General features: G+C 44.8%; 1 protein-coding gene across 1 annotated transcript in view; it reads right to left on the minus strand.

Annotated features, from left to right (window-relative positions):
- STUM (stum, mechanosensory transduction mediator homolog) overlaps positions 1 to 25,628 on the minus strand; it is an 82,504-nt gene that overhangs the window by 27,426 nt on the left and 29,450 nt on the right. The window contains exon 2 of the mRNA XM_056568489.1: positions 935 to 1,114. Coding sequence (XP_056424464.1) covers positions 935 to 1,114 — 180 coding nt within the window. The remainder of the gene's footprint in view (positions 1 to 934; positions 1,115 to 25,628) is intronic.

The raw sequence follows: 25,628 nt of genomic DNA on the forward strand, positions 1-25,628 counted from the left end.
ATAGCCTGATCTTATAGAGACAGCAGCAGTATACAGATAGAGCTGGAGGGGAGGTTTATAACTACTATATATCCTGATCCCATAGAGATAGCAGCAGTATACAGATAGACCTGGAGGGGAGGTGTATAACTACTATAAATCCTGATCCAGTAGAGATAGAAGCAGCAGTATACAGATAGAGCTAGGAGGGAAGGTGTATAACTACTATGTATCCTGATCCCATTGAGATAGCAGTATACAGATAGAGCTGGATGGGAGATGTATAACTACCATATATCATGATCCCATAGAGATAGCAGCAGTACACAGATAGAGCGTGATGGGAGGTGTATAACTACTATATAGCCTGATCCTATGGAGACAGCAGCAGTATACAGATAGAGCTGGAGGGGAGATGTATAACTACTATATATCCTGATCCCATAGATCTAGCAGCAGTATACAGATAGAGCTGGAGGGGAGGGGTATAACTACCATATATCCTGATCCCATAGAGATAGCAGCAGTATACATATAGTGCTGGAGGGGAGGTGTATAACTACTATATATCCTGACCCCATAGAGATAGCAGCAGTATACAGATAGAGCTGGAGGGGAGGTGTATAACTACTACATATCCTGATCCCATAGAGATGGCAGAAGCAGTATACAGCTAGAGCTGGTTCATGTATGCTGGGGTAATGTAAAGGCAACCCAGTAAAATATAAAGCAGAGTTTCTCAATCAATGTGTCTCCAGCTATTGCAAAACTACAACTCCCAGCATGCCCAGACAGTCATCAGCTGTCCGGGCATGCTGGGAGTTTCAGTTTTGCAACAGCTGGAGACACACTGGTTGGGAAAGTATTAGAGTAAAGTATATCTGTGATATTTCTTGCTCCCCACTTTTGGAATGGATATGATGACACCTCCTGTAAAACCCAATGAGCCACTTACTTGCCAGGATGACCATGTCCATCCCCCAGAATATGCTCATGATCCATCCGACCATGATAATCGCTGTGAGGATTTGGATGAGGGCAGCGGCTATGTTCAGCCAGAACACGCAGCATATGTGGCGGTCGGGGAGGTCCGTCCTGGCTCCGCACAGCACCGTGAACGCCGACACGAACGTCCCTGAAAGAGACGACAGAGAAGATGAAAAATTAGCATACAGGAGAAAATGCTGGGCAAGCACACATAATACCGCCATACAAGACCAAGAAGAATTGTCATACACATTCCACATAATACCGTAATATAAGCACGCATAATACCGCCATACAAGACCAAGAAGAATTGTCATACACATTCCACATAATACCGTAATATAAGCACGCATAATACCGCCATACAAGACCAAGAAGAATTGTCATACACATTCCACATAATACCGTAATATAAGCACACATAATACCGCCATACAAGACCAAGAAGAATTGTCATACACATTCCACATAATACCGTAATATAAGCACACATAATACCGCCATACAAGACCAAGAAGAATTGTCATACACATTCCACATAATACCGTAATATAAGCACACATAATACCGCCATACAAGACCAAGAAGAATTGTCATACACATTCCACATAATACCGTAATATAAGCACACATAATACCGCCATACAAGACCAAGAAGAATTGTCATACACATTCCACATAATACCGTAATATAGTGCCCAGATAAAATGCAAGAAAATGGAGATGACAAAATACTTCTATAGTGATCCATTAGTCATACATTAAAGGGGTATTCCAGGAAAAAACTTTTTTTTATATATATCAACTGGCTCCAGAAAGTTAAACAGATTTGTAAATTAATTCTATTAAAAAATCTTAATCCTTTCAGTACTTATGAGCTTCTGAAGTTAAGGTTGTTCTTTTCTGTCTAAGTTCTCTCTGATGACACGTGTCTCGGGAACCGCCCAGTTTAGAAGCAAATCCCCATAGCAAACCTCTTCTAAACTGGGCGGTTCCCGAGACACGTGCCATCAGAGAGCACTTAGACAGAAAAGCACAACCTTAACTTCAGAAGCTCATAAGTACTGAAAGGATTAAGATTTTTTAATAGGCGTAATTTACAAATCTGTTTAACTTTCTGGAGCCAGTTGAGATATATATATATATTTATATATATATATATATATATATATATATATATATATATATAAAAGTTTTTCCCTGGAATACCCCTTTAAAATAGTTGCAAAAAAAGTCGTATGTGCGACTACTCTATTTTTTGATTGTGCAGTGCCCTAAGAAAAAAAAAAAAAGAAACCTGCTTACCAAAGCAAAAAGTGATTTTGACTTGCAGTGGTCAGAGATATATCAAGTGCGAAAGTCGCAAAAAAGTCAAAAAGTCGCGTCACATGAAAAAAACGACTAAATTTACTCCAGCTCAGACATGGAGCAGAAAAAGCTGCTACCAAAGCAAAAAAAAAAAAATGGCTTACATGAAAAAAAATGTATCAACAGGATGAAACCAGGTGATAAATAAGCCGCACATAAGCAAAAAAAAAAAAAATTGTAAGAAAAAAAGAAGCAAAAAATAGGAATACATAAGCAAACATTGATACATGTCCCCCATAGAGTCAGCACGCTGCCAAAAACATGTCCAAGTAGAGCGAAAAACACCAAGCGGGTTTGTAATTTTTTTAATTCCCTATTGACTCCCAGCTAACATCTAGATGCAGCATTTTTAAAGGGGTACTCCGGTGCTAAGACATCTCCGCCCCCTCATTGCAAGCCTATGGGAGGGGGCGTGCCACGCCCCCTCCCATAGGCTTGCATTGAGGGGGCGGAGCGTGGCGTCACACAGGGGCGGGGCCGTGATGTCACACGCTCCGGGGACTGATTGTAACGGGGTGCTGCGTGCAGGATCCCCGCAATCAGGCATCTTATCCCCTATCCTTTGGATAGGGGATAAGATGTCTTAGTGCCGGAGTACCCCTTTAACCACAAAAAAAATTTAAATAAAATAAAATGCTGTGCAACAGGTCACTGAACACTACTGTCCTGAAACACTCTGTGCTGCAGGGAATCCTCAGTAACCACATTACTGTCCTGAAACACTCTGTGCTGCAGGGAATCCTCAGTAACCACATTACTGTCCTGAAACACTCTGTGCTGCAGGGAATCCTCAGTAACCACACTACTGTCCTGAAACACTCTGTACTGCAGGGAATCCTCAGTAACCACACTACTGTCCTGAAACACTCTGTCCTGCAGGGAATCCTCAGTAACCACATTACTGTCCTGAAACACTCTGTCCTGCAGGGAATCCTCAGTAACCACATTACTGTCCTGAAACACTCTGTCCTGCAGGGAATCCTCAGTAACCAAATTACTGTCCTAAAACACTCTGTCCTGCAGGGAATCCTCAGTAACCACATTACTGTCCTGAAACACTCTGTGCTGCAGGGAATCCTCAGTAACCACACTACTGTCCTGAAACACTCTGTCCTGCAGGGAATCCTCAGTAACCACATTACTGTCCTGAAACACTCTGTGCTGCAAGGAATCCTCAGTAACCACATTACTGTCCTAAAACACTCTGTCCTGCAGGGAATCCTCAGTAACCACATTACTGTCCTAAAACACTCTGTCCTGCAGGGAATCCTCAGTAACCACATTACTGTCCTGAAACACTCTGTGCTGCAGGGAATCCTCAGTAACCACATTACTGTCCTGAAACACTCTGTGCTGCAGGGAATCCTCAGTAACCACACTACTGTCCTGAAACACTCTGTACTGCAGGGAATCCTCAGTAACCACATTACTGTCCTGAAACACTCTGTACTGCAGGGAATCCTCAGTAACCGCACTACTGTCCTGAAACACTCTGTGCTGCAGGGAATCCTCAGTAACCGCACTACTGTCCTGAAACACTCTGTCCTGCAGGGAATCCTCAGTAACCACATTACTGTCCTGAAACACTCTGTCCTGCAGGGAATCCTCAGTAACCACATTACTGTCCTGAAACACTCTGTGCTGCAGGGAATCCTCAGTAACCACATTACTGTCCTGAAACACTCTGTACTGCAGGGAATCCTCAGTAACCACATTACTGTCCTGAAACACTCTGTACTGCAGGAAATCCTCAGTAACCACACTACTGTCCTGAAACACTCTGTGCTGCAGGGAATCCTCAGTAACCACATTACTGTCCTGAAACACTCTGTCCTGCAGGGAATCCTCAGTAACCGCACTACTGTCCTGAAACACTCTGTGCTGCAGGGAATCCTCAGTAACCACACTACTGTCCTGAAACACTCTGTGCTGCAGGGAATCCTCAGTAACCACATTACTGTCCTGAAACACTCTGTGCTGCAAGGAATCCTCAGTAACCACATTACTGTCCTGAAACACTCTGTGCTGCAGGGAATCCTCAGTAACCACATTACTGTCCTGAAACACTCTGTGCTGCAAGGAATCCTCAGTAACCACATTACTGTCCTAAAACACTCTGTCCTGCAGGGAATCCTCAGTAACCACATTACTGTCCTGAAACACTCTGTCCTGCAGGGAATCCTCAGTAACCACATTACTGTCCTGAAACACTCTGTGCTGCAGGGAATCCTCAGTAACCACATTACTGTCCTGAAACACTCTGTGCTGCAGGGAATCCTCAGTAACCACACTACTGTCCTGAAACACTCTGTACTGCAGGGAATCCTCAGTAACCACATTACTGTCCTGAAACACTCTGTACTGCAGGGAATCCTCAGTAACCGCACTACTGTCCTGAAACACTCTGTGCTGCAGGGAATCCTCAGTAACCGCACTACTGTCCTGAAACACTCTGTGCTGCAGGGAATCCTCAGTAACCGCACTACTGTCCTGAAACACTCTGTGCTGCAGGGAATCCTCAGTAACCGCATTACTGTCCTGAAACACTCTGTACTGCAGGGAATCCTCAGTAACCGCACTACTGTCCTGAAACACTCTGTCCTGCAGGGAATCCTCAGTAACCGCACTACTGTCCTGAAACACTCTGTGCTGCAGGGAATCCTCAGTAACCACATTACTGTCCTGAAACACTCTGTGCTGCAGGGAATCCTCAGTAACCACATTACTGTCCTGAAACACTCTGTACTGCAGGGAATCCTCAGTAACCACATTACTGTCCTGAAACACTCTGTACTGCAGGAAATCCTCAGTAACCACACTACTGTCCTGAAACACTCTGTGCTGCAGGGAATCCTCAGTAACCACATTACTGTCCTGAAACACTCTGTACTGCAGGGAATCCTCAGTAACCACATTACTGTCCTGAAACACTCTGTGCTGCAGGGAATCCTCAGTAACCACATTACTGTCCTGAAACACTCTGTGCTGCAGGGAATCCTCAGTAACCGCACTACTGTCCTGAAACACTCTGTGCTGCAGGGAATCCTCAGTAACCACACTACTGTCCTGAAACACTCTGTGCTGCTGGGAATCCTCAGTAACCACATTACTGTCCTGAAACACTCTGTGCTGCAGGGAATCCTCAGTAACCACACTACTGTCCTGAAACACTCTGTGCTGCAGGGAATCCTCAGTAACCACATTACTGTCCTGAAACACTCTGTGCTGCAAGGAATCCTCAGTAACCACATTACTGTCCTGAAACACTCTGTGCTGCAGGGAATCCTCAGTAACCACATTACTGTCCTGAAACACTCTGTGCTGCAGGGAATCCTCAGTAACCACATTACTGTCCTGAAACACTCTGTGCTGCAGGGAATCCTCAGTAACCACACTACTGTCCTGAAACACTCTGTACTGCAGGGAATCCTCAGTAACCACATTACTGTCCTGAAACACTCTGTACTGCAGGGAATCCTCAGTAACCGCACTACTGTCCTGAAACACTCTGTGCTGCAGGGAATCCTCAGTAACCACACTACTGTCCTGAAACACTCTGTACTGCAGGGAATCCTCAGTAACCGCACTACTGTCCTGAAACACTCTGTACTGCAGGGAATCCTCAGTAACCACACTACTGTCCTGAAACACTCTGTACTGCAGGGAATCCTCAGTAACCACACTACTGTCCTGAAACACTCTGTACTGCAGGGAATCCTCAGTAACCACATTACTGTCCTGAAACACTCTGTGCTGCAGGGAATCCTCAGTAACCACATTACTGTCCTGAAACACTCTGTGCTGCAGGGAATCCTCAGTAACCGCACTACTGTCCTGAAACACTCTGTGCTGCAGGGAATCCTCAGTAACCACACTACTGTCCTGAAACACTCTGTGCTGCAGGGAATCCTCAGTAACCACATTACTGTCCTGAAACACTCTGTGCTGCAAGGAATCCTCAGTAACCACATTACTGTCCTGAAACACTCTGTGCTGCAGGGAATCCTCAGTAACCACATTACTGTCCTGAAACACTCTGTGCTGCAGGGAATCCTCAGTAACCACATTACTGTCCTGAAACACTCTGTGCTGCAGGGAATCCTCAGTAACCACACTACTGTCCTGAAACACTCTGTACTGCAGGGAATCCTCAGTAACCACATTACTGTCCTGAAACACTCTGTACTGCAGGGAATCCTCAGTAACCACATTACTGTCCTGAAACACTCTGTGCTGCAGGGAATCCTCAGTAACCACATTACTGTCCTGAAACACTCTGTACTGCAGGGAATCCTCAGTAACCACACTACTACCCTACTATCCACTACTACTATGGCAGTTAGCCTCTTGATGACGCCGTTGTTACAGCGAAACATGTCGGGGAAGACAAGACAGTTACACTTTTAATAGTTCAGTGATAGAGCATTTTACGGTGTACTGCAGCGCCGTAGTCTTATTACTCTATATAACAGGGAATATGCTGTATGTTTATGTTCTATTACTACGTACATTATCACTGATCCAGTTTGATCATTTCTGTTTGGATGCGTTTATATTTTATATTTTAAATGAGTATAATAAAAGTTACATTCAGGGCAGGGGTCTCAAACTCAAATTATCTGGGGGTCACTGGAGGTAGAGGCTTGGTGAGGCTGGGCCGCAAGCGCCCCTCACATATAATGCCCCCATCATGTGCCCCTCACATATAATGCCCCCATCATGCGCCCCTCACATATAATGCCCCCATCATGCGCCCCTCACATATAATGCCCCCATAATGCGCCCCTCACATATAATGCCCCCATCATGTGCCCCTCACATATAATGCCCCCATCATGCGCCCCTCACATATAATGCCCCCATAATGCGCCCCTCACATATAATGCCCCCATCATGCTCCCCTCACATATAATGCCCCCATCATGCGCCCCTCACATATAATGCCCCCATCATGCGCCCCTCACATATAATGCCCCCATCATGCGCCCCTCACATATAATGCCCCTATCATGCTCCCCTCACATATAATGCCCCCATCATGCGCCCCTCCCATATAATTCCCCCATCATGCGCCCCTCACATATAATGCCCCCATCATGCGCCCCTCACATATAATGCCCCTATCATGCTCCCCTCACATATAATGCCCCCATCATGCGCCCCTCCCATATAATGCCCCCATCATGCGCCCCTCACATATAATGCCCCCATCATGGCCCCTCACATATAATGCCCCCATCATGGCCCCTCACATATAATGCCCCCATCATGCGCCCCTCACATATAATGCCCTCATCATGCGCCCCTCACATATAATGCCCCCATCATGCGCCCCTCACATATAATGCCCCCATCATGCGCCCCTCACATATAATGCCCCCATCATGCGCCCCTCACATATAATGCCCCCATCATGAGCCCCTCACATATAATGCCCCCATCATGAGCCCCTCACATATAATGCCCCCATCATGGCCCCTCACATATAATGCCCCCATCATGAGCCCCTCACATATAATGCCCCCATCATGCGCCCCTCACATATAATGCCCCCATCATGCGCCCCTCACATATAATGCCCCCATCATGCGCCCCTCACATATAATGCCCCCATCATGCGCCCCTCACATATAATGCCCCCATCATGCGCCCCTCACATATAATGCCCCCATCATGCGCCCCTCACATATAATGCCCCCATCATGCGCCCCTCACATATAATGCCCCCATCATGCGCCCCTCACATATAATGCCCCCATCATGCGCCCCTCACATATAATGCCCCCATCATGGCCCCTCACATATAATGCCCCCATCATGCGCTCCTCACATATAATGCCCCCATCATGCGCCCCTCACATATAATGCTCCCATCATGCGCCCCTCACATATAATGCTCCCATCATGCGCCCCTCACATATAATGCCCCCATCATGCGCCCCTCACATATAATGCCCCCATCATGCGCCCCTCACATATAATGCCCCCATCATGAGCCCCTCACATATAATGCCCCCATCATGCGCCCCTCACATATAATGCCCCCATCATGCGCCCCTCACATATAATGCCCCCATCATGCGCCCCTCACATATAATGCCCCCATCATGCGCCCCTCACATATAATGCCCCCATCATGCGCCCCTCACATATAATGCCCCCATCATGCGCCCCTCACATATAATGCCCCCATCATGCGCCCCTCACATATAATGCCCCCATCATGCGCCCCTCACATATAATGCCCCCATCATGCGCCCCTCACATATAATGCCCCCATCATGGCCCCTCACATATAATGCCCCCATCATGCGCTCCTCACATATAATGCCCCCATCATGCGCCCCTCACATATAATGCTCCCATCATGCGCCCCTCACATATAATGCTCCCATCATGCGCCCCTCACATATAATGCCCCCATCATGCGCCCCTCACATATAATGCCCCCATCATGCGCCCCTCACATATAATGCCCCCATCATGCGCCCCTCACATATAATGCCCCATCATGTGCCCCTCATCATCTACCAGCAGCACCCCCCACCAGCAGTAGCACCCCCATCATCCACCAGCAACACCCCCCCCCCATTCCCCCTACCCCCCTGTGGTAATAGCATGAGCTGACAGATGATAGGGGTGCTACTGCTGGGGGGGGGGGGGAGCATTAGGTAGGCAGCAGTTTTCCCACATTAGGTAGCACAGCACAGTTTCCCCACATTAGGCAGCATTAGCACAGATTCCCCACATTAGGTAGCGCAGTACAGTTTCCCCACATTAGGTAGCGCAGCACAGTTTCCCCACATTAGGTAGCGCAGCACAGTTTCCCCACATTAGGTAGCGCAGCACAGTTTCCCCACATTAGGTAGCGTGGCACAGTTTCCCCACATTAGGTAGCGCAGCACAGTTTCCCCACATTAGGTAGCGCAGCACAGTTTCCCCACATTAGGTAGCGCAGCACAGTTTCCTCACATTAGGTAGCATTAGCACAGATTCCCCACCTGGACAGCGCTACTTACATCTGCCTGTGGGGACTTCCTGGAGGAGATGCACGATATAAGTGACATCATTGCATGTGCTGCGCAGGATGTCGGCGTCCCTGCGTGGCGCTTGCGATTACGTCACTCACCGCGCGCACCTCCGCCAGGAAGTCCCCTGACTGGTTGCCCCGTCATATGTGCACCGGGTCCCATGTAGCAGTGTTTGCGGAAGCCCTGCATGCCCGAAGCAAAATGCCTGAAGAAATCACCTGCCCGGAATGGCACGTCCCGGTTGTTGGGCGATACAAATTCCAGATCCCTGGTGCGGGCTGCAAAATTTCGTTCCGCAGGCTGCAAATGGCCGGGAGTCTGAGACCCCTGATTTAGGTTTTTTTTTACCATGGGCTGCGGCCCTGGGGTCTTGTGGTTTTGCCTCCACACGAACTGTCTTTCCAGAAGGGTCACACGATGTTGTCAGCCTCATACATGGAACTTTACATTTCTTTTTTGGCCGGGATGTAGAATATGGAATAATTCAATTAGTCAGAACTATTTTGCATAACTAATTCACATTAACAAATTACATTTCTGCAAATTGATTTGGCAGACGGGAGCAGAGAAGAGGGGAAAGCGGCAGAACGAGCAGTAAATCACATAGAAAGTTCTGGGGGGGGGGGGGGGGGGGGGGCACACACAGGACTCGCTGATCCCCGCACCGCTGATCACTACTATTTGTGCCTTAGAAAACTGAATACAGATGTTACATTCCATCTTAAAGGGGAATTCTACCTTTAGTTATTATCTGAAGGAATGTTCTCCAACTTGTAGCTCTCCAGCCGTTGTAAAACTACAACTCCCATCATGTCCTACCAACCAAAGGCTCTTCAGCTATTGTAAAACTACAACTCCCATCATTCCCTAACAACCTGCGGCTCTCCAGCTGTTGCAAAACCACCATTCCTATTATGTCTTAACAAGCTGCAACACTACAGCTGGTGCAGAACAACAACTCCCATCATGCCCTGCCAACCAGTGGTTCCTAAGCTGTTGCGAAACTACAACTCCCATAATGCCCTAACAACCTGCCACTCTGCATCTGTTGCAAAACTCTAACTCCAACCATGCCCCAACACCCTCTGGCTGTCCGGCATTTGCAGAACTACAACTCCCAGCATGTTTTGCACATTTAAAGGCCGCTGGGAGTTGTAGTTTTGCAACAAGTTGGAGACCACTGGCCAATCATTTATAAGGTTTAGCCCTCTGTAAACTGTTGCTCTCTTAGTCCCTTTATCTTTCGGTTTGGGGGTAGAGGTGCACTTTAGGAGGAGTTGCCCTTTAAGATCTGGGAAGTAAATATTCTCTTGTCTGGAGATGGTGCCCTGTGCCCAGCACTTACTATAAATATTTACCCGTATCCTATTACACGTCTCCCACGGGGGCACGGAGACCGATGCCCGTAATTCCGCAGATGAGTCAGTGACATTGTACAGAACCCAACTGCTTCCCAACTAGCGTGCCTTCAGCTGTTGCAAAACTACAACTCCCAACATGCCCAGACAGACTATAGCAGTGTTTTCCCAACCAGGGTGCCTCCAGCTGTTGCAAAACTACCACTCCCAATATGCCCAGACAGCCTATAGCAGTGTTTTTCCAACCAGGGTGCCTCCAGCTGTTGCAAAACTACAACTCCCAACATGCCCGGACAGACTATAGCAGTGTTTTCCCAACCAGGGTGCCTCCAGCTGTTGCAAAACTACCACTCCCAATATGCCCAGACAGCCTATAGCAGTGTTTTTCCAACCAGGCTTCCTCCAGCTGTTGCAAAACTCCAACTCCCAGCATGCTCGGACAGCCTATAGCATTGTTCTCCCAACCAGGGTGCCTCCAGCTGTTGCAAAACTACAACTCCCAGCATGCCCAGACAGACTATAGCAGTGTTTTCCCAACCAGGGTACCTCCAGCTGTTGCAAAACTACAACTGCCAACATGCCCGGACAGCCTATAGCAGTGTTTTCCCAAGCAGGGTGCCTCCAGCTCTTGCAAAACTACAACTCCCAGCATGCCCGGACAGCCTATAGCATTGTTTTCACAACCAGGATGCCTCCAGCTGTTGCAAAACTACAATTCCCAGCGTGGCCGGACAGCCGTTGGCTGTCCGGCCATGCTGGGAGTTGTAGTATTGCAACAGCTGGAGGCACCCTGGTTGGAAAACACAGCTTTATAGGCAGAGATTCGAGCAAGTTATATAGGTTTGTCTTACTGAGATAAATCTCACCACTCAGTCTCCCCCCTATAAAATGACAAATGAAAAGGTCACAGAGCACGCCCAATAACATTTCCCATTCATGTGAATGGGGCAGCTCTTATCTTCTGTTGCCTATGTCCATGGAGCTTGCAGTAAAGCATATCTCTAAATGCTGTTTAAAAAAAGGCTCCGGCAAGATGGCCGCCTCCATAATAATGTACAAAAAATGATAAATAACAACTTACAATAGGAAAGAAGAAACAGATTATAAAAAAAGAATATGTTGTAGCATGATAGCGGATAAGTATCTAATAAATGCAGTCGCCCCCGCAGAATACCCCTTTCATGAGGTGCCCTAAACCACCAGGGACTTTATCATTCACCCTTCCCTATTATGGCACTATGTGGCGGCATTATTTGGATTTCAGAATGGTAGTTTTATTTGAGTGTTAAATTAGCGGTATTATGTGGGAAACATTTGGCAGTGTTATATGGACACTATACGATATAGCTGCCATCATGGAGACCACCCCAAAAGATAATTACAACATGCCCTAAGATATCAAAAGCCACCCCTTTTGCAGCTGTTTCCCAGGACTGTGGGTAACTATGTATGGTATCTTAAAGGGGTACTCCACTGGAAAACATATCATTTTTTTTTTTTAAATCAACTGGTGCCAGAAAGTTAAACAGATTTGCAATTGACTTCTATTTAAAAATCTTTATCCTTCCAATACTTATCAGCTGCTAAATTCTCCACAGGAAGTTCTTCTTTTTGAATTTCCTTTCTGTCTGACCACAGTGCTCTCTGCTGACACCTCTGCCCATTTTAGGAACTGTCCAGAGTAGGAGCAAATCCTAAAAGCAAACCGATCTTGCTCTGGACAGTTCCTAAAATGGACAGAGGTGTCAGCAGAGAGCACTGTGCTCATGATGTCAGCAGAGAGCTCTGTGTTCCAAAAAAGAAAATAATTTCCTCTGTAGTATTCAGTGGCTAATAACTGGAAGAATACTGGAAGAATTAAGATTTTTTTTTTTAATAGAAGTCATTTACAAATGTGTTTAACTTTCTGGCACCAGTTGATTTAAAAAAAAATAATAAGGTTTCCACAGGACAGAAAGGAAATTCAAAAGGAAAAGAACTTCCTGTGGATCATACCAGCAGCTGATAAGTACTGGAAGGATTAAGATTTTTAAATAGAAGTAATTTACAAATCTGTTTAACTTTCTGGCAATAGTTGATTTAAAAAAAAAAAAAGTTTCCCAGTGGAGTGCCCCTTTAAGTACTATATGGCGCCATCACTTAGACACTAAAATACAGTGTTATGTGGACACTTTACAGAAGAATTCTTTGGCTTTGTATGACAGTATTGGGGGAGATTTATTAAAACATGTGTAGAAGAAGAATGGTGCAGTTGCCCATAGCAACCAATGATATTGCTTCTTTCATTTTGAAATAAGAACTCTGATTGGTTGCTATGGGCAACTGCACCACCTCTGCACAGGTTCTGATAAATCTCCCAAATGTCTGTATGTATCTATGTTTTAGCCATGTATATTGGTTGCACTTAGCAACAAATCACTTTCTTAAAGGGGTATTCCAGGCAAAAACTTTTTTTTTTATATATCAACTGGCTCCGGAAAGTTAAACAGATTTGTAAATTACTTCTATTAAAAAATCTTAATCCTTCCAATAGTTATTAGCTTCTGAAGTTTTCTGTCTAACTGCTCAATGATGATGTCACGTCCCGGGAGCTGTGCATGATGGGAGAATATCCCCATAGGAGCTGCACAGCTCCCGGGACGTGAGTCATCAGAGAGCAGTTAGACAGAAAACAGCAACTCAACTTCAGAAGCTAATAACTATTGGAAGGATTAAGATTTTTTAATAGAAGTAATTTACAAATCTGTTTAACTTTCCGGAGCCAGTTGATATATAAAAAAAAAGTTTTTGCCTGGAATACCCCTTTAAATAAAAGTAGCCATTTGACCAGTCTCCATAGGCAAGTGCCCCGCTTTTTTTTTCTCCAGTTGTGCTAAACCCCCCCGAGCGGCTCTGCTTGCGTTCGTTTTTTCCCCCTCAGTGCTCACTTTAATCAATACAAAGTGTTAATACACAACATGGCAAATACATTAAGTAAAAGTCAAGTGACTGCCGAGAGAAGTCGGGGTAATCCCAGGTGGAGGAGGCGTCATCTGCTCTGTGTTCTGCGCCAAAAATAAATAAATAAATAAATAAGACGTCATTGGGCCTCAATGCAAAATCTGTCATAACCCCCTCACCCCTCCATGTGTCCTTGATAATACTAGGGACCAGGGACCAGCCACAACTCTGAACCCACCATCTCCCAAATATATCTGAATACAGACCTAACTATCTCACTTCCTTCTAAGTCAGTGTTTGCCAAACAGTGTGCCTCCAGCTGTTTCAAAACTACACCTCCCAGCATGCTAAGCACTAAGCAGCAGGTGGATGGGAGACCAACAATGCTCAGAGCTGTGCTTCCAAACCAGGGTGTCTCCAGCTGTTGCAAATCTACAACTCCCAGCATGCCCAGCCTTCGGCTGTCCGGCCATACTGGAAGTTGTAGTTTTGCAACAGCTGGAGGCACACTGGTTGGGAAGAACTGCTGAAAGTAAACATCTTTCTCCACACCCAGGTTATTACGGCCTCATATTTCCACCATCTCCCAAACATTTCTGAATACAGACCTAAGTATCTAACTTCCTTCTAAGTCAGTGTTCCCCAACCAGTGTGCCTCCAGCTGTTTCAAAACGACAACTCCCAGCATGCTAAGCAGCAGGTATCCTGGTCTGGGCAGTGGGTGGGAGACCAACAACAATGGTCAGAGCAGTGTTTCCCAACCAGGGTGTCTCCACCTGTTGCAAAACTACAACTCCCAGCATGCTAAGCAGCAAGTATCATGGTCTAGGCAGTGGATGGAAGACCAACAGCAATGATCAGAGCAGTGTTTCCCAACCAGTGGGCCTCCAGCTGTTGCAAAACTACAACTCCCAGCATGCCCAGCCTTCGGCTGTCCGGGCATACTGGAAGTTGTAGTTTTGCAACAGCTGGAGGCACAATGGTTGGGAAGAACTGCTGAAAGTAAACATCTTTCTCCACACCCAGGTTATTACGGCCTCATATTTCCACCATCTCCCAAACATTTCTGAATACAAACCTAAGTATCTCACTTCCTTCTAAGTCAGTGTTTCCCAACCAGTGTGCCTCCAGCTGTTGAAAAACCACACCTCCCAGCATGCTAAGCAGCAGGTATCATGGTCTGGGCAGAGGATGGGAGACCAACAACAATGCTCAGAGCAGTGTTTCCCAACCCTTCGGCTGTTCGGGCATACTGGAAGTTGTAGTTTTGGAACAGCTGGAGGCACACTGGTTGGGAAACACTGCTGAAAGTAAAAATCTTTCTCCACACCTAGGTTATTACGGTCTCATATTTCCACCATCTCCCAAACATTTCTGAATACAAACCTAAGTATCTAACTTCCTTCTAAATCAGTGTTTCCCAACCAGTGTGCCTCCAGCTGTTTCAAAACTACAACTCCCAGCATGATAAGCAGCAGGTATCATGGTCTGGGCAGTGAATGGGAGACCAACAGCAATGCTCAGAGCAGTGTTTACCAACCAGGGTGCCTCCAGCTGTTGCAAAATTACAACTCCCAGCATGCTAAGCAGCAAGTATCATGGTCTGGACGGTGGATGGGAGACCAACAACAATGTTCAGAGCAGTGTTTCCCAACCAGGGTGCCTCCAGCTGTTTCAAAACTACAACTCCCAGCATGATAAGCAGCAGGTATCATGGTCTGGGCAGTGAATGGGAGACCAACAGCAAAGCTCAGAGCAATGTTTTCCAACCAGGGTGCCTCCAGCTGTTGCAAAATTACAACTCCCAGCATGCTAAGCAGCAAGTATCATGGTCTGGACGGTGGATGGGAGACCAACAACAATGTTCAGAGCAGTGTTTCCCAACCAGGGTGCCTCCAGCTGTTTCAAAACTACAACTCCCAGCATACTAAGCAGCAGGTATCATGGTCTGGGCAGTGAATGGGAGACCAACAGCAATGCTCAGAGCAGTGTTTCTGAACCAGGGTGCCTCCAGCTGTTGCAAAACTACAACTCCCAGCATGCCCGGACAGCCGAAGGCTGTCCGGGCATGCTGTGAGTTGTAGTTTTGCAACAGCTGGAGATCCACTGGTTAGGAAGCACTGCTGAACGTAAACATCTTTCTCCACACCCAGGTTATTACGGCTCCATATTTCCCAATCGTGTAAATAGCTTTTTCAAGCCGCCGCTATCTACGTTGCGGATAATTTCTGTCGGGGCGGTCATTATCCCTAATTACATCAATTATAAAATTAATTCCCAGTGGAAATAAAAACTCACTACGCTTGAAGGAGCCGTATTGAATGGAATATTAGATGAAATGATTCCCTTGGGGTGGGGGCGGCTGAGAGATGTATTAAGGCTATGTGCGAAATTAATGGCGACTCCTGCGCCTTACATATCCGTGCTCAGTCCTAACACGATCACCACAAAGTTCTCCTGAAATACTCTGTGCTGCTGGAGGTACTCGCTCCACATCCCATCCTTACCATTACAGACAGTAGTCATTTAAATTTCAGCCTACGTAATGCTACCATATGGTCATACAGCTCCAAAATAACAAAGCTTTGTACAACTGGTGCCAGAAAGTTAAAAAGATCTGTAAATTACTTCTATTAAAAAAATCTTAATCCTTCCAGTACTTATTAGCTGCTGAATATTACAGAGGAAATTCTTTTCTTTTTGGAACACAGAGCTCTCTGCTGACATCACGAGCACAGTGCTCTCTGCTGACATCTCTGTCCATTTTAAGAACTGTCCAGAGCAGGAGAAAATCCCCATAGCAAACATATTCTGCTCTGGACAGTTCCTAAAACGGACAGAGGTGTCAGCAGAGAGCACTGTGCTTGTGATGTCAGCAGAGAGCTCTGTGTTCCAAAAAGAAAATAATTTCCTCTGTAGTATTCAGCAGCTAATAAGTACTGGAAGGATTAAGATTTTTTAATAGAAGTCATTTACAAATCTGTTTAACTTTCTGGCATCAGTTGTTTAAAAAAAAAAAAAAAAAAAAAGTTTTCCACTGGAGTACCCCTTTAAGGCTAGGTTCAGACTGCGGAATTTCCGCCGGAATTTTCACTTTGAAATTTCCGGCAGAAATTCCGCTTACTATAATGCATAGTGTAGTGAATGGTTTTCCGGAAAATTTCCGCCTGAAGAAAGGGGTTGCTCTTTCTTCAGGCGGAAATCCTAGCGGAACACATAGCAGTCTATAGGAGACTGCAGTGTCCGCGCGGTCCTAGCGCAGACTAATTCAGTCGGCGCAGGCGGAACTCGGAATCTCCGGGCGGTAATTTTCTGCCCGGAGATTCCATAGTCTGAACCTAGCCTAATTTCGCCATCATGTGCCCAATAATACACTTCCTCCATATAGTGCGTAGATAACATTGCCATATACAGCCAACATAATACCGCCATCTTGTGCACAAATGATATGCTTGCTGAAAGAGCCCAACATACTAATACTATATAGTTATCGCACAGTTCTCTACGTAATTCCGTATACAGTCATATAGTGCTGAGATAACACCGTCATATGTAGCCCATTTCATTCTATCATACAGGGTGCCTCCAGCTGTTGCAAAATTACAACTCCCAGCATGCTAAGCAGCAAGTATCATGGTCTGGACGGTGGATGGGAGACCAACAACAATGTTCAGAGCAGTGTTTCCCAACCAGGGTGCCTCCAGCTGTTTCAAAACTACAACTCCCAGCATGATAAGCAGCAGGTATCATGGTCTGGGCAGTGAATGGGAGACCAACAGCAAAGCTCAGAGCAATGTTTTCCAACCAGGGTGCCTCCAGCTGTTGCAAAATTACAACTCCCAGCATGCTAAGCAGCAAGTATCATGGTCTGGACGGTGGATGGGAGACCAACAACAATGTTCAGAGCAGTGTTTCCCAACCAGGGTGCCTCCAGCTGTTTCAAAACTACAACTCCCAGCATACTAAGCAGCAGGTATCATGGTCTGGGCAGTGAATGGGAGACCAACAGCAATGCTCAGAGCAGTGTTTCTGAACCAGGGTGCCTCCAGCTGTTGCAAAACTACAACTCCCAGCATGCCCGGACAGCCGAAGGCTGTCCGGGCATGCTGTGAGTTGTAGTTTTGCAACAGCTGGAGATCCACTGGTTAGGAAGCACTGCTGAACGTAAACATCTTTCTCCACACCCAGGTTATTACGGCTCCATATTTCCCAATCGTGTAAATAGCTTTTTCAAGCCGCCGCTATCTACGTTGCGGATAATTTCTGTCGGGGCGGTCATTATCCCTAATTACATCAATTATAAAATTAATTCCCAGTGGAAATAAAAACTCACTACGCTTGAAGGAGCCGTATTGAATGGAATATTAGATGAAATGATTCCCTTGGGGTGGGGGCGGCTGAGAGATGTATTAAGGCTATGTGCGAAATTAATGGCGACTCCTGCGCCTTACATATCCGTGCTCAGTCCTAACACGATCACCACAAAGTTCTCCTGAAATACTCTGTGCTGCTGGAGGTACTCGCTCCACATCCCATCCTTACCATTACAGACAGTAGTCATTTAAATTTCAGCCTACGTAATGCTACCATATGGTCATACAGCTCCAAAATAACAAAGCTTTGTACAACTGGTGCCAGAAAGTTAAAAAGATCTGTAAATTACTTCTATTAAAAAAATCTTAATCCTTCCAGTACTTATTAGCTGCTGAATATTACAGAGGAAATTCTTTTCTTTTTGGAACACAGAGCTCTCTGCTGACATCACGAGCACAGTGCTCTCTGCTGACATCTCTGTCCATTTTAAGAACTGTCCAGAGCAGGAGAAAATCCCCATAGCAAACATATTCTGCTCTGGACAGTTCCTAAAACGGACAGAGGTGTCAGCAGAGAGCACTGTGCTTGTGATGTCAGCAGAGAGCTCTGTGTTCCAAAAAGAAAATAATTTCCTCTGTAGTATTCAGCAGCTAATAAGTACTGGAAGGATTAAGATTTTTTAATAGAAGTCATTTACAAATCTGTTTAACTTTCTGGCATCAGTTGTTTAAAAAAAAAAAAAAAAAAAAAGTTTTCCACTGGAGTACCCCTTTAAGGCTAGGTTCAGACTGCGGAATTTCCGCCGGAATTTTCACTTTGAAATTTCCGGCAGAAATTCCGCTTACTATAATGCATAGTGTAGTGAATGGTTTTCCGGAAAATTTCCGCCTGAAGAAAGGGGTTGCTCTTTCTTCAGGCGGAAATCCTAGCGGAACACATAGCAGTCTATAGGAGACTGCAGTGTCCGCGCGGTCCTAGCGCAGACTAATTCAGTCGGCGCAGGCGGAACTCGGAATCTCCGGGCGGTAATTTTCTGCCCGGAGATTCCATAGTCTGAACCTAGCCTAATTTCGCCATCATGTGCCCAATAATACACTTCCTCCATATAGTGCGTAGATAACATTGCCATATACAGCCAACATAATACCGCCATCTTGTGCACAAATGATATGCTTGCTGAAAGAGCCCAACATACTAATACTATATAGTTATCGCACAGTTCTCTACGTAATTCCGTATACAGTCATATAGTGCTGAGATAACACCGTCATATGTAGCCCATTTCATTCTATCATACAGTGCCAAGATAACTTTGCCATATGCACTTTACATTAATTACATTATACCGCCATTTAGTTCCCATATAATAATATGTATCCTCTGGCTTTGCAGGGAGAGGGGGTGGAGTCTGATCACTGCACCTGGTCATCTAATTAGGCTGCTGGTGCTGGAGGTCATAAAGGTGAACTGATTAGACTTATAAGTGGGTGGTGTCAGTTCACAATATGTGCAGTTTTCTTCAGTTGCGTTTTCTTATTTAAAAGTGATTTTTTTTAGAGAAATACCGCCTTAGGGTACGTTCCCACCTGGCGTATACGCAGCGTATTTCACGCTGCCTAAAATCGGCAGCATCAGCAGGAATACGCTGCGTATCCCTCGGTCACGATACACACAAGGCTTTCCGGCGGCAGTCCTATGTGTGTAGTGAGTTTTGGAGGCGGGGCCGTGTGCCGGCGTGACTGTGACGGTGGCTCCGCCTCCAGAACTCACTACACAACTGCTGCTGCAGATTTTATGCAGCGTAAAATACACTGCCTATATGCCAGGTGGGAACGTAACCTTAAGGAGAAAGTGATTTGACTTATAATCAGAATTCTAGTGTTTTATGAAGAAAAGTCTTTAGGATGTGACCACACATTAAATTATTGTAGCATTTTTCACATTTCTTTACTGCGTTTAGGTTAGAAACTTGAAAATAAACTTGAAAAACACAACGTATCAACACAGCCTCAGGGAAGGTATACAAATATATCCTGATCCCATAAAGATAGCAGCAGTATATAGATAGAACTGGAGGGAAGGTGTATAACTATTATATATTCTGATCCAATAGAGATAGCAGCAGTATACAGCTAGAGCTGGAGGGGAGATGTATAACTACTATATATCCTGATCCCATAAAGATAGCAGCAGTATATAGCTAAAACAGGAGGGAAGGTGTATAACTACTATATATCCTGATCCTATAGAGATAGCAGCAGTATATAGATAGAGCTGGAGGGGAGGTGCATAACTACAATACATCCTGAACACATAGAGATCGCAGCAGTATACAGATAGAGCTGGAGGGGAGGTGCATAACTACTATATATACTGATCCCAAAGAGATAGCAGCAGTATACAGAGAGCTGGAGGAGAGGTGTATAACTACTATATATCCTGATCCCATAGAGATAGCAGCAGTATACAGATAGAGCTGGAGGGGAGGTGCATAACTACTATATCTACTGATCCCAAAGAGATAGCAGCAGTATACAGAGAGCTGGAGGGGAGGTGTATAACTACTATATACCCTGAACCCATAGAGATAGCAGCAGTATACAGATAGAGCTGGGAGGGGAGGTGTATAACTACAATACATCCTGAACACATAGAGATAGCAGCAGCAATATACAGAGAGAGCTGGGAGGGGAGGTGTATAACTATTATATATCCTGATCCCATAGAGATAACAGCAGTATACAGATAGATCTGGAGGGGAGGTGTATGACTATTATATATCCTGATCCCATAGAGATAGCAGCAGTATACAGATAGAGCTGTGAGGGGAGGTGTATAACTACTTTATATCCTGATCACATAGAGATAGCAGCAGTATACAGATAGAGCTGTGAGGGGAGGTATATAACTACTATACATCCTGATCACATAGAGATAGCAGCAGCAGCAATATACAGATAGAGCTGGGAGGGAAGCGATCTGATAGGTTATTATTCTGTAGTTCACAGGAAGTCAGCTGACCCAGGACTGACCACTTCCTCTGATACATTAAACACTCTGGAAAAGTTGCTGAGTTGCCCATGGCAACCAATCAGATGTCTTATTTCATTTTTTTTAAAAGGCCTCTGAAAAATGATTGGTTGCTATGGGCAACTCAGCAACTTTTCCTCTTGACAGGTTTTGATAAATCTCCCCCCCCCCCCCTGATTTTCGGTGAATCAGACTGGGGATTACATGACCCAGTTACAGTCATGAAACACATTAATGCAGCGGCAGATGTCAATGTAGGACTGGAGATGGTCAGTGTGCCTGATGTGGGCAAACAAAAAAATGAAAACCTGGAGTGCTTCTTTATCAGCAGAACTGTATATAACGAAAAGTATTCTTCACCATGTATCATAGAGAGATGTTTACCGCTCCAATGATGTTAATATCAGTCATGACTGGAGTTGCCCTTTAAGCCATCTGTGTGTGGATTCTCAGCCAAGGAAAGAAGCGGCTGCCCAAGATGGAGAGAAGGAAGCACAAGGAGCTGTCCACTCATATCAGCCATCTCTCTCCAGGAATAGATTGTGTCGTGAGCCATTTCCAGTGTGACAGATTGTTCTGTAGGAAGCAGCATCCCTGCAAATGCCATGCCAAGAGACGTCTCCATTCACCCGCACTAAACTCTGCCCATACCAGTATATACCCAGCCGGGAGGGCGAGAGTCCAGCACCCACCACAGAGAAAGTGAACATCTACCCCCAACCTGTAAACAATGGGACAAATAATGTGTCAGCATCAGTCTGAGCGCTCATATAGAGCAGTGTTTCCCAACCAGGGGGCCTCCAGCTGTTGCTAAACTACAACTACCAGCATGCCCGGACAGCCGTTGGCTGTCCGGGCATGCTGGGAGTTGAAGTTTTGCAACAGCTGGAGGTGTCCTGGTTGGGAAACACTAATATAGAATATAACTACTATAATACTGCTCCTATATACAAGAATATAACTACTATAATACTGCTCCTATATACAAGAATATAACTACTATAATACTGCTCCTATATACAAGAATATAACTATTATAATACTGCTCCTATATACAAGAATATAACTACTATAATACTGCTCCTATATACAAGAATATAACTACTATAATACTGCTCCTATATACAAGAATATAACTACTATAATATTCCTCCTATATACAAGAATATAACTACTATAATACTGCTCCTATATACAAGAATATATATACTATAATACTGCTCCTATATACAAGAATATATCTACTATAATACTGCTCCTATATACAAGAATATAACTACTATAATACTGCTCCTATATACAAGAATATAACTATTATAATACTGCTCCTATATACAAGAATATAATTACTATAATACTGCTCCTATATACAAGAATATAATTACTATAATACTGCTCCTATATACAAGAATATAACTACTATAATACTGCTCCTATATACAAGAATATAACTACTATAATACTGCCTCCTATATACAAGAATATAACTACTATAATACTGCTCCTATATACAAGAATATAACTACTATAATACTGCTCCTATATACAAGAATATAACTACTATAATACTGCTCCTATATACAAGAATATAACTACTATAATACTGCTCCTATATACAAGAATATAACTATTATAATACTGCTCCTATATACAAGAATATAATTACTATAATACTGCTCCTATATACAAGAATATAACTACTATAATACTGCTCCTATATACAAGAATATATCTACTATAATACTGCTCCTATATACAAGAATATAACTACTATAATACTGCTCCTATATACAAGAATATAACTACTATAATACTGCCTCCTATATACAAGAAGATAACTACTATAATACTGCTCCTATATACAAGAATATAACTACTATAATACTGCCCCTATATACAAGAAGATAACTACTATAATACTGCTCCTATATACAAGAATATAACTACTATAATACTGCCTCCTATATACAAGAAGATAACTACTATAATACTGCTCCTATATACAAGAATATAACTACTATAATGCTGCTCCTATATACAAGAATATAACTACTATAATACTGCTCCTATATACAAGAATAAAGCTACTATAATACTGCTCCTATATACAAGAATATAACTACTATAATATTCCTCCTATATACAAGAATATAACTACTATAATACTGCTCCTATATACAAGAATATAACTACTATAATACTGCTCCTATATACAAGAATATAACTACTATAATACTGCTCCTATATACAAGAATATAACTACTATAATACTGCTCCTATATACAAGAATATAACTACTATAATACTGCCCCTATATATACAAGAATATAACTACTATAATACTGCTTCCTATATACAAGAATATAACTACTATAATACTGCTCCTATATACAAGAATATAACTACTATAATACTGCTCCTATATACAAGAATATAACTACTATAATACTGCTCCTATATACAAGAATATAACTACTATAATACTGCTCCTATATACAAGAATATAACTACTATAATACTGCTCCTATATACAAGAATATAACTACTATAATACTGCTCCTATATACAAGAATATAACTACTATAATACTGCTCCTATATACAAGAATACAACTACTATAATACTGCCTTCTATATATACAAGAATATAACTACTATAATACTGCTCCTATATACAAGAATATAACTACTATAATACTGCTCCTATATACAAGAATATAACTACTATAATACTGCTCCTATATACAAGAATATAACTACTTGTCACGATTCGGCTGGCTGGAGGTGGATCCTCTGTGCCAGAGAGGGATTGGCGTAGACCGTGTCGTTGGACCGGTTCTAAGTTGCTACTGGTATTCACCAGAGCCCACCGCAAAGCGGGATGGTCTTGCAGCGGCGGTAGCAACCAGGTCGTATCCACCGGCAACGGCTCAACCTCTCTGACTGCTGAAGATAGGCGCGGTACAAGGGATGAGACAAGAGCAGGGTCGGACGTAGCAGAAGGTCAGGGCAGGCAGCAAGGATCGTAGTCAGGGGCAACGGCAGGAGGTCTGGAACACAGGCTAGGAACACACAAGGAAACGCTTTCACTGGCACGATGGCAACAAGATCCGGCGAGGGAGTGCAGGGGAAGTGAGGTATAAATAGGGAAGTGCACAGGTGAAGGTACTGATTAAAACCGATGCGCCAATCAGTGGCGCACCGGCCCTTTAAATCGCAAAGACCCGGCACGCGCGCCCTAGGAAGCAAGGACACGCGCGCCGGGACAGCAAAGACGGGGAACGAGTCTGGTAAGCGGGTCGGGATGCGCATCGCGAGCGGGCGCGTCCCGCATCGCAAATCGCATCCCGACTGGGGACATTATCGCAGCGCACCCGGTCAGCGGGTCTGACTGGGGCGCTGCGAACAGGAGAACGCTGTGAGCGCTCCGGGGAGGAGCGGGGACCCGGAGCGCTCGGCGTAACAGTACCCGCCCCCCCCCTTGGGTCTCCCCCTCTTTTTAGAACCTGAGAATTTGAGGATAAGGTTCTTGTCAAGGATGTTGTCCTCTGGTTCCCATGACCTCTCCTCTGGGCCGCAATTCTCCCAATCTACAAGAATTTTTTTTTACCTCTGACCGTCTTGGATGCCAGAATTTCTTTCACCGAGAAGATGTCAGAGGACCCGGAGACAGGAGTGGGAGAAACAACTTTGGGAGAGAAGCGGTTAAGGATGAGTGGTTTAAGGAGAGAGACATGGAAAGCATTGGCAATACGGAGAGAAGGAGGAAGAAGGAGTTTGTAGGAGACAGGGTTGATTTGGCATTTGATTTTAAAAGGACCAAGATAACGTGGTCCCAGTTTATAACTGGGGACACGAAAGCGGACATACTTGGCGGAGAGCCACACTTTGTCTCCGGGAGAAAAAACAGGGGGAGTTCTTCTTTTTTTTATCGGCATGTTTCTTCACCCGGGATGAGGCCTGTAAGAGAGAATTTTGAGTCTCTTTCCAGATGGTGGAGAAGTCCCGAGTCACCTCATCAACAGCGGGCAAACCAGAAGGCATGGGAGTGGGAAGGGGGGGAAGAGGGTGACGGCCGTACACCACGAAGAATGGGGATTTAGCGGAAGATTCAGAGACTCTGAAATTGTACGAGAATTCGGCCCATGGTAGAAGATCGGCCCAGTCATCCTGGCGAGAGGAAACAAAATGTCGCAAATAATCACCAAGAACCTGATTAATTCTTTCTACTTGCCCATTGGATTGGGGATGATAAGAAGACGAGAAGTTTAACTTGATTTTAAGCTGATTACAGAGGGCCCTCCAGAATTTCGACACAAATTGAACGCCTCTATCCGAGACAATATGCGTAGGAAGCCCGTGAAGGCGAAAAATGTGCAAAAAAAATTGTTTCGCCAACTGAGGCGCAGAAGGAAGACCTGGAAGAGGGATAAAATGTGCCATCTTGGAGAAACGATCAACGACCACCCAAATAACTGTGTTGCCATGGGATAAAGGTAAGTCAGTAATAAAGTCCATACCAATCTGAGACCATGGTCGCTCAGGAACAGGCAGAGGATGGAGGAGACCGGCAGGCTTCTGGCGAGGGGTCTTGTCCCGGGCACAGACTGTACAAGCCCGCA

This window comes from Hyla sarda, chromosome 3 (assembly GCF_029499605.1).
Source record: "Hyla sarda isolate aHylSar1 chromosome 3, aHylSar1.hap1, whole genome shotgun sequence".
NCBI lineage: Eukaryota > Metazoa > Chordata > Amphibia > Anura > Hylidae > Hyla > Hyla sarda.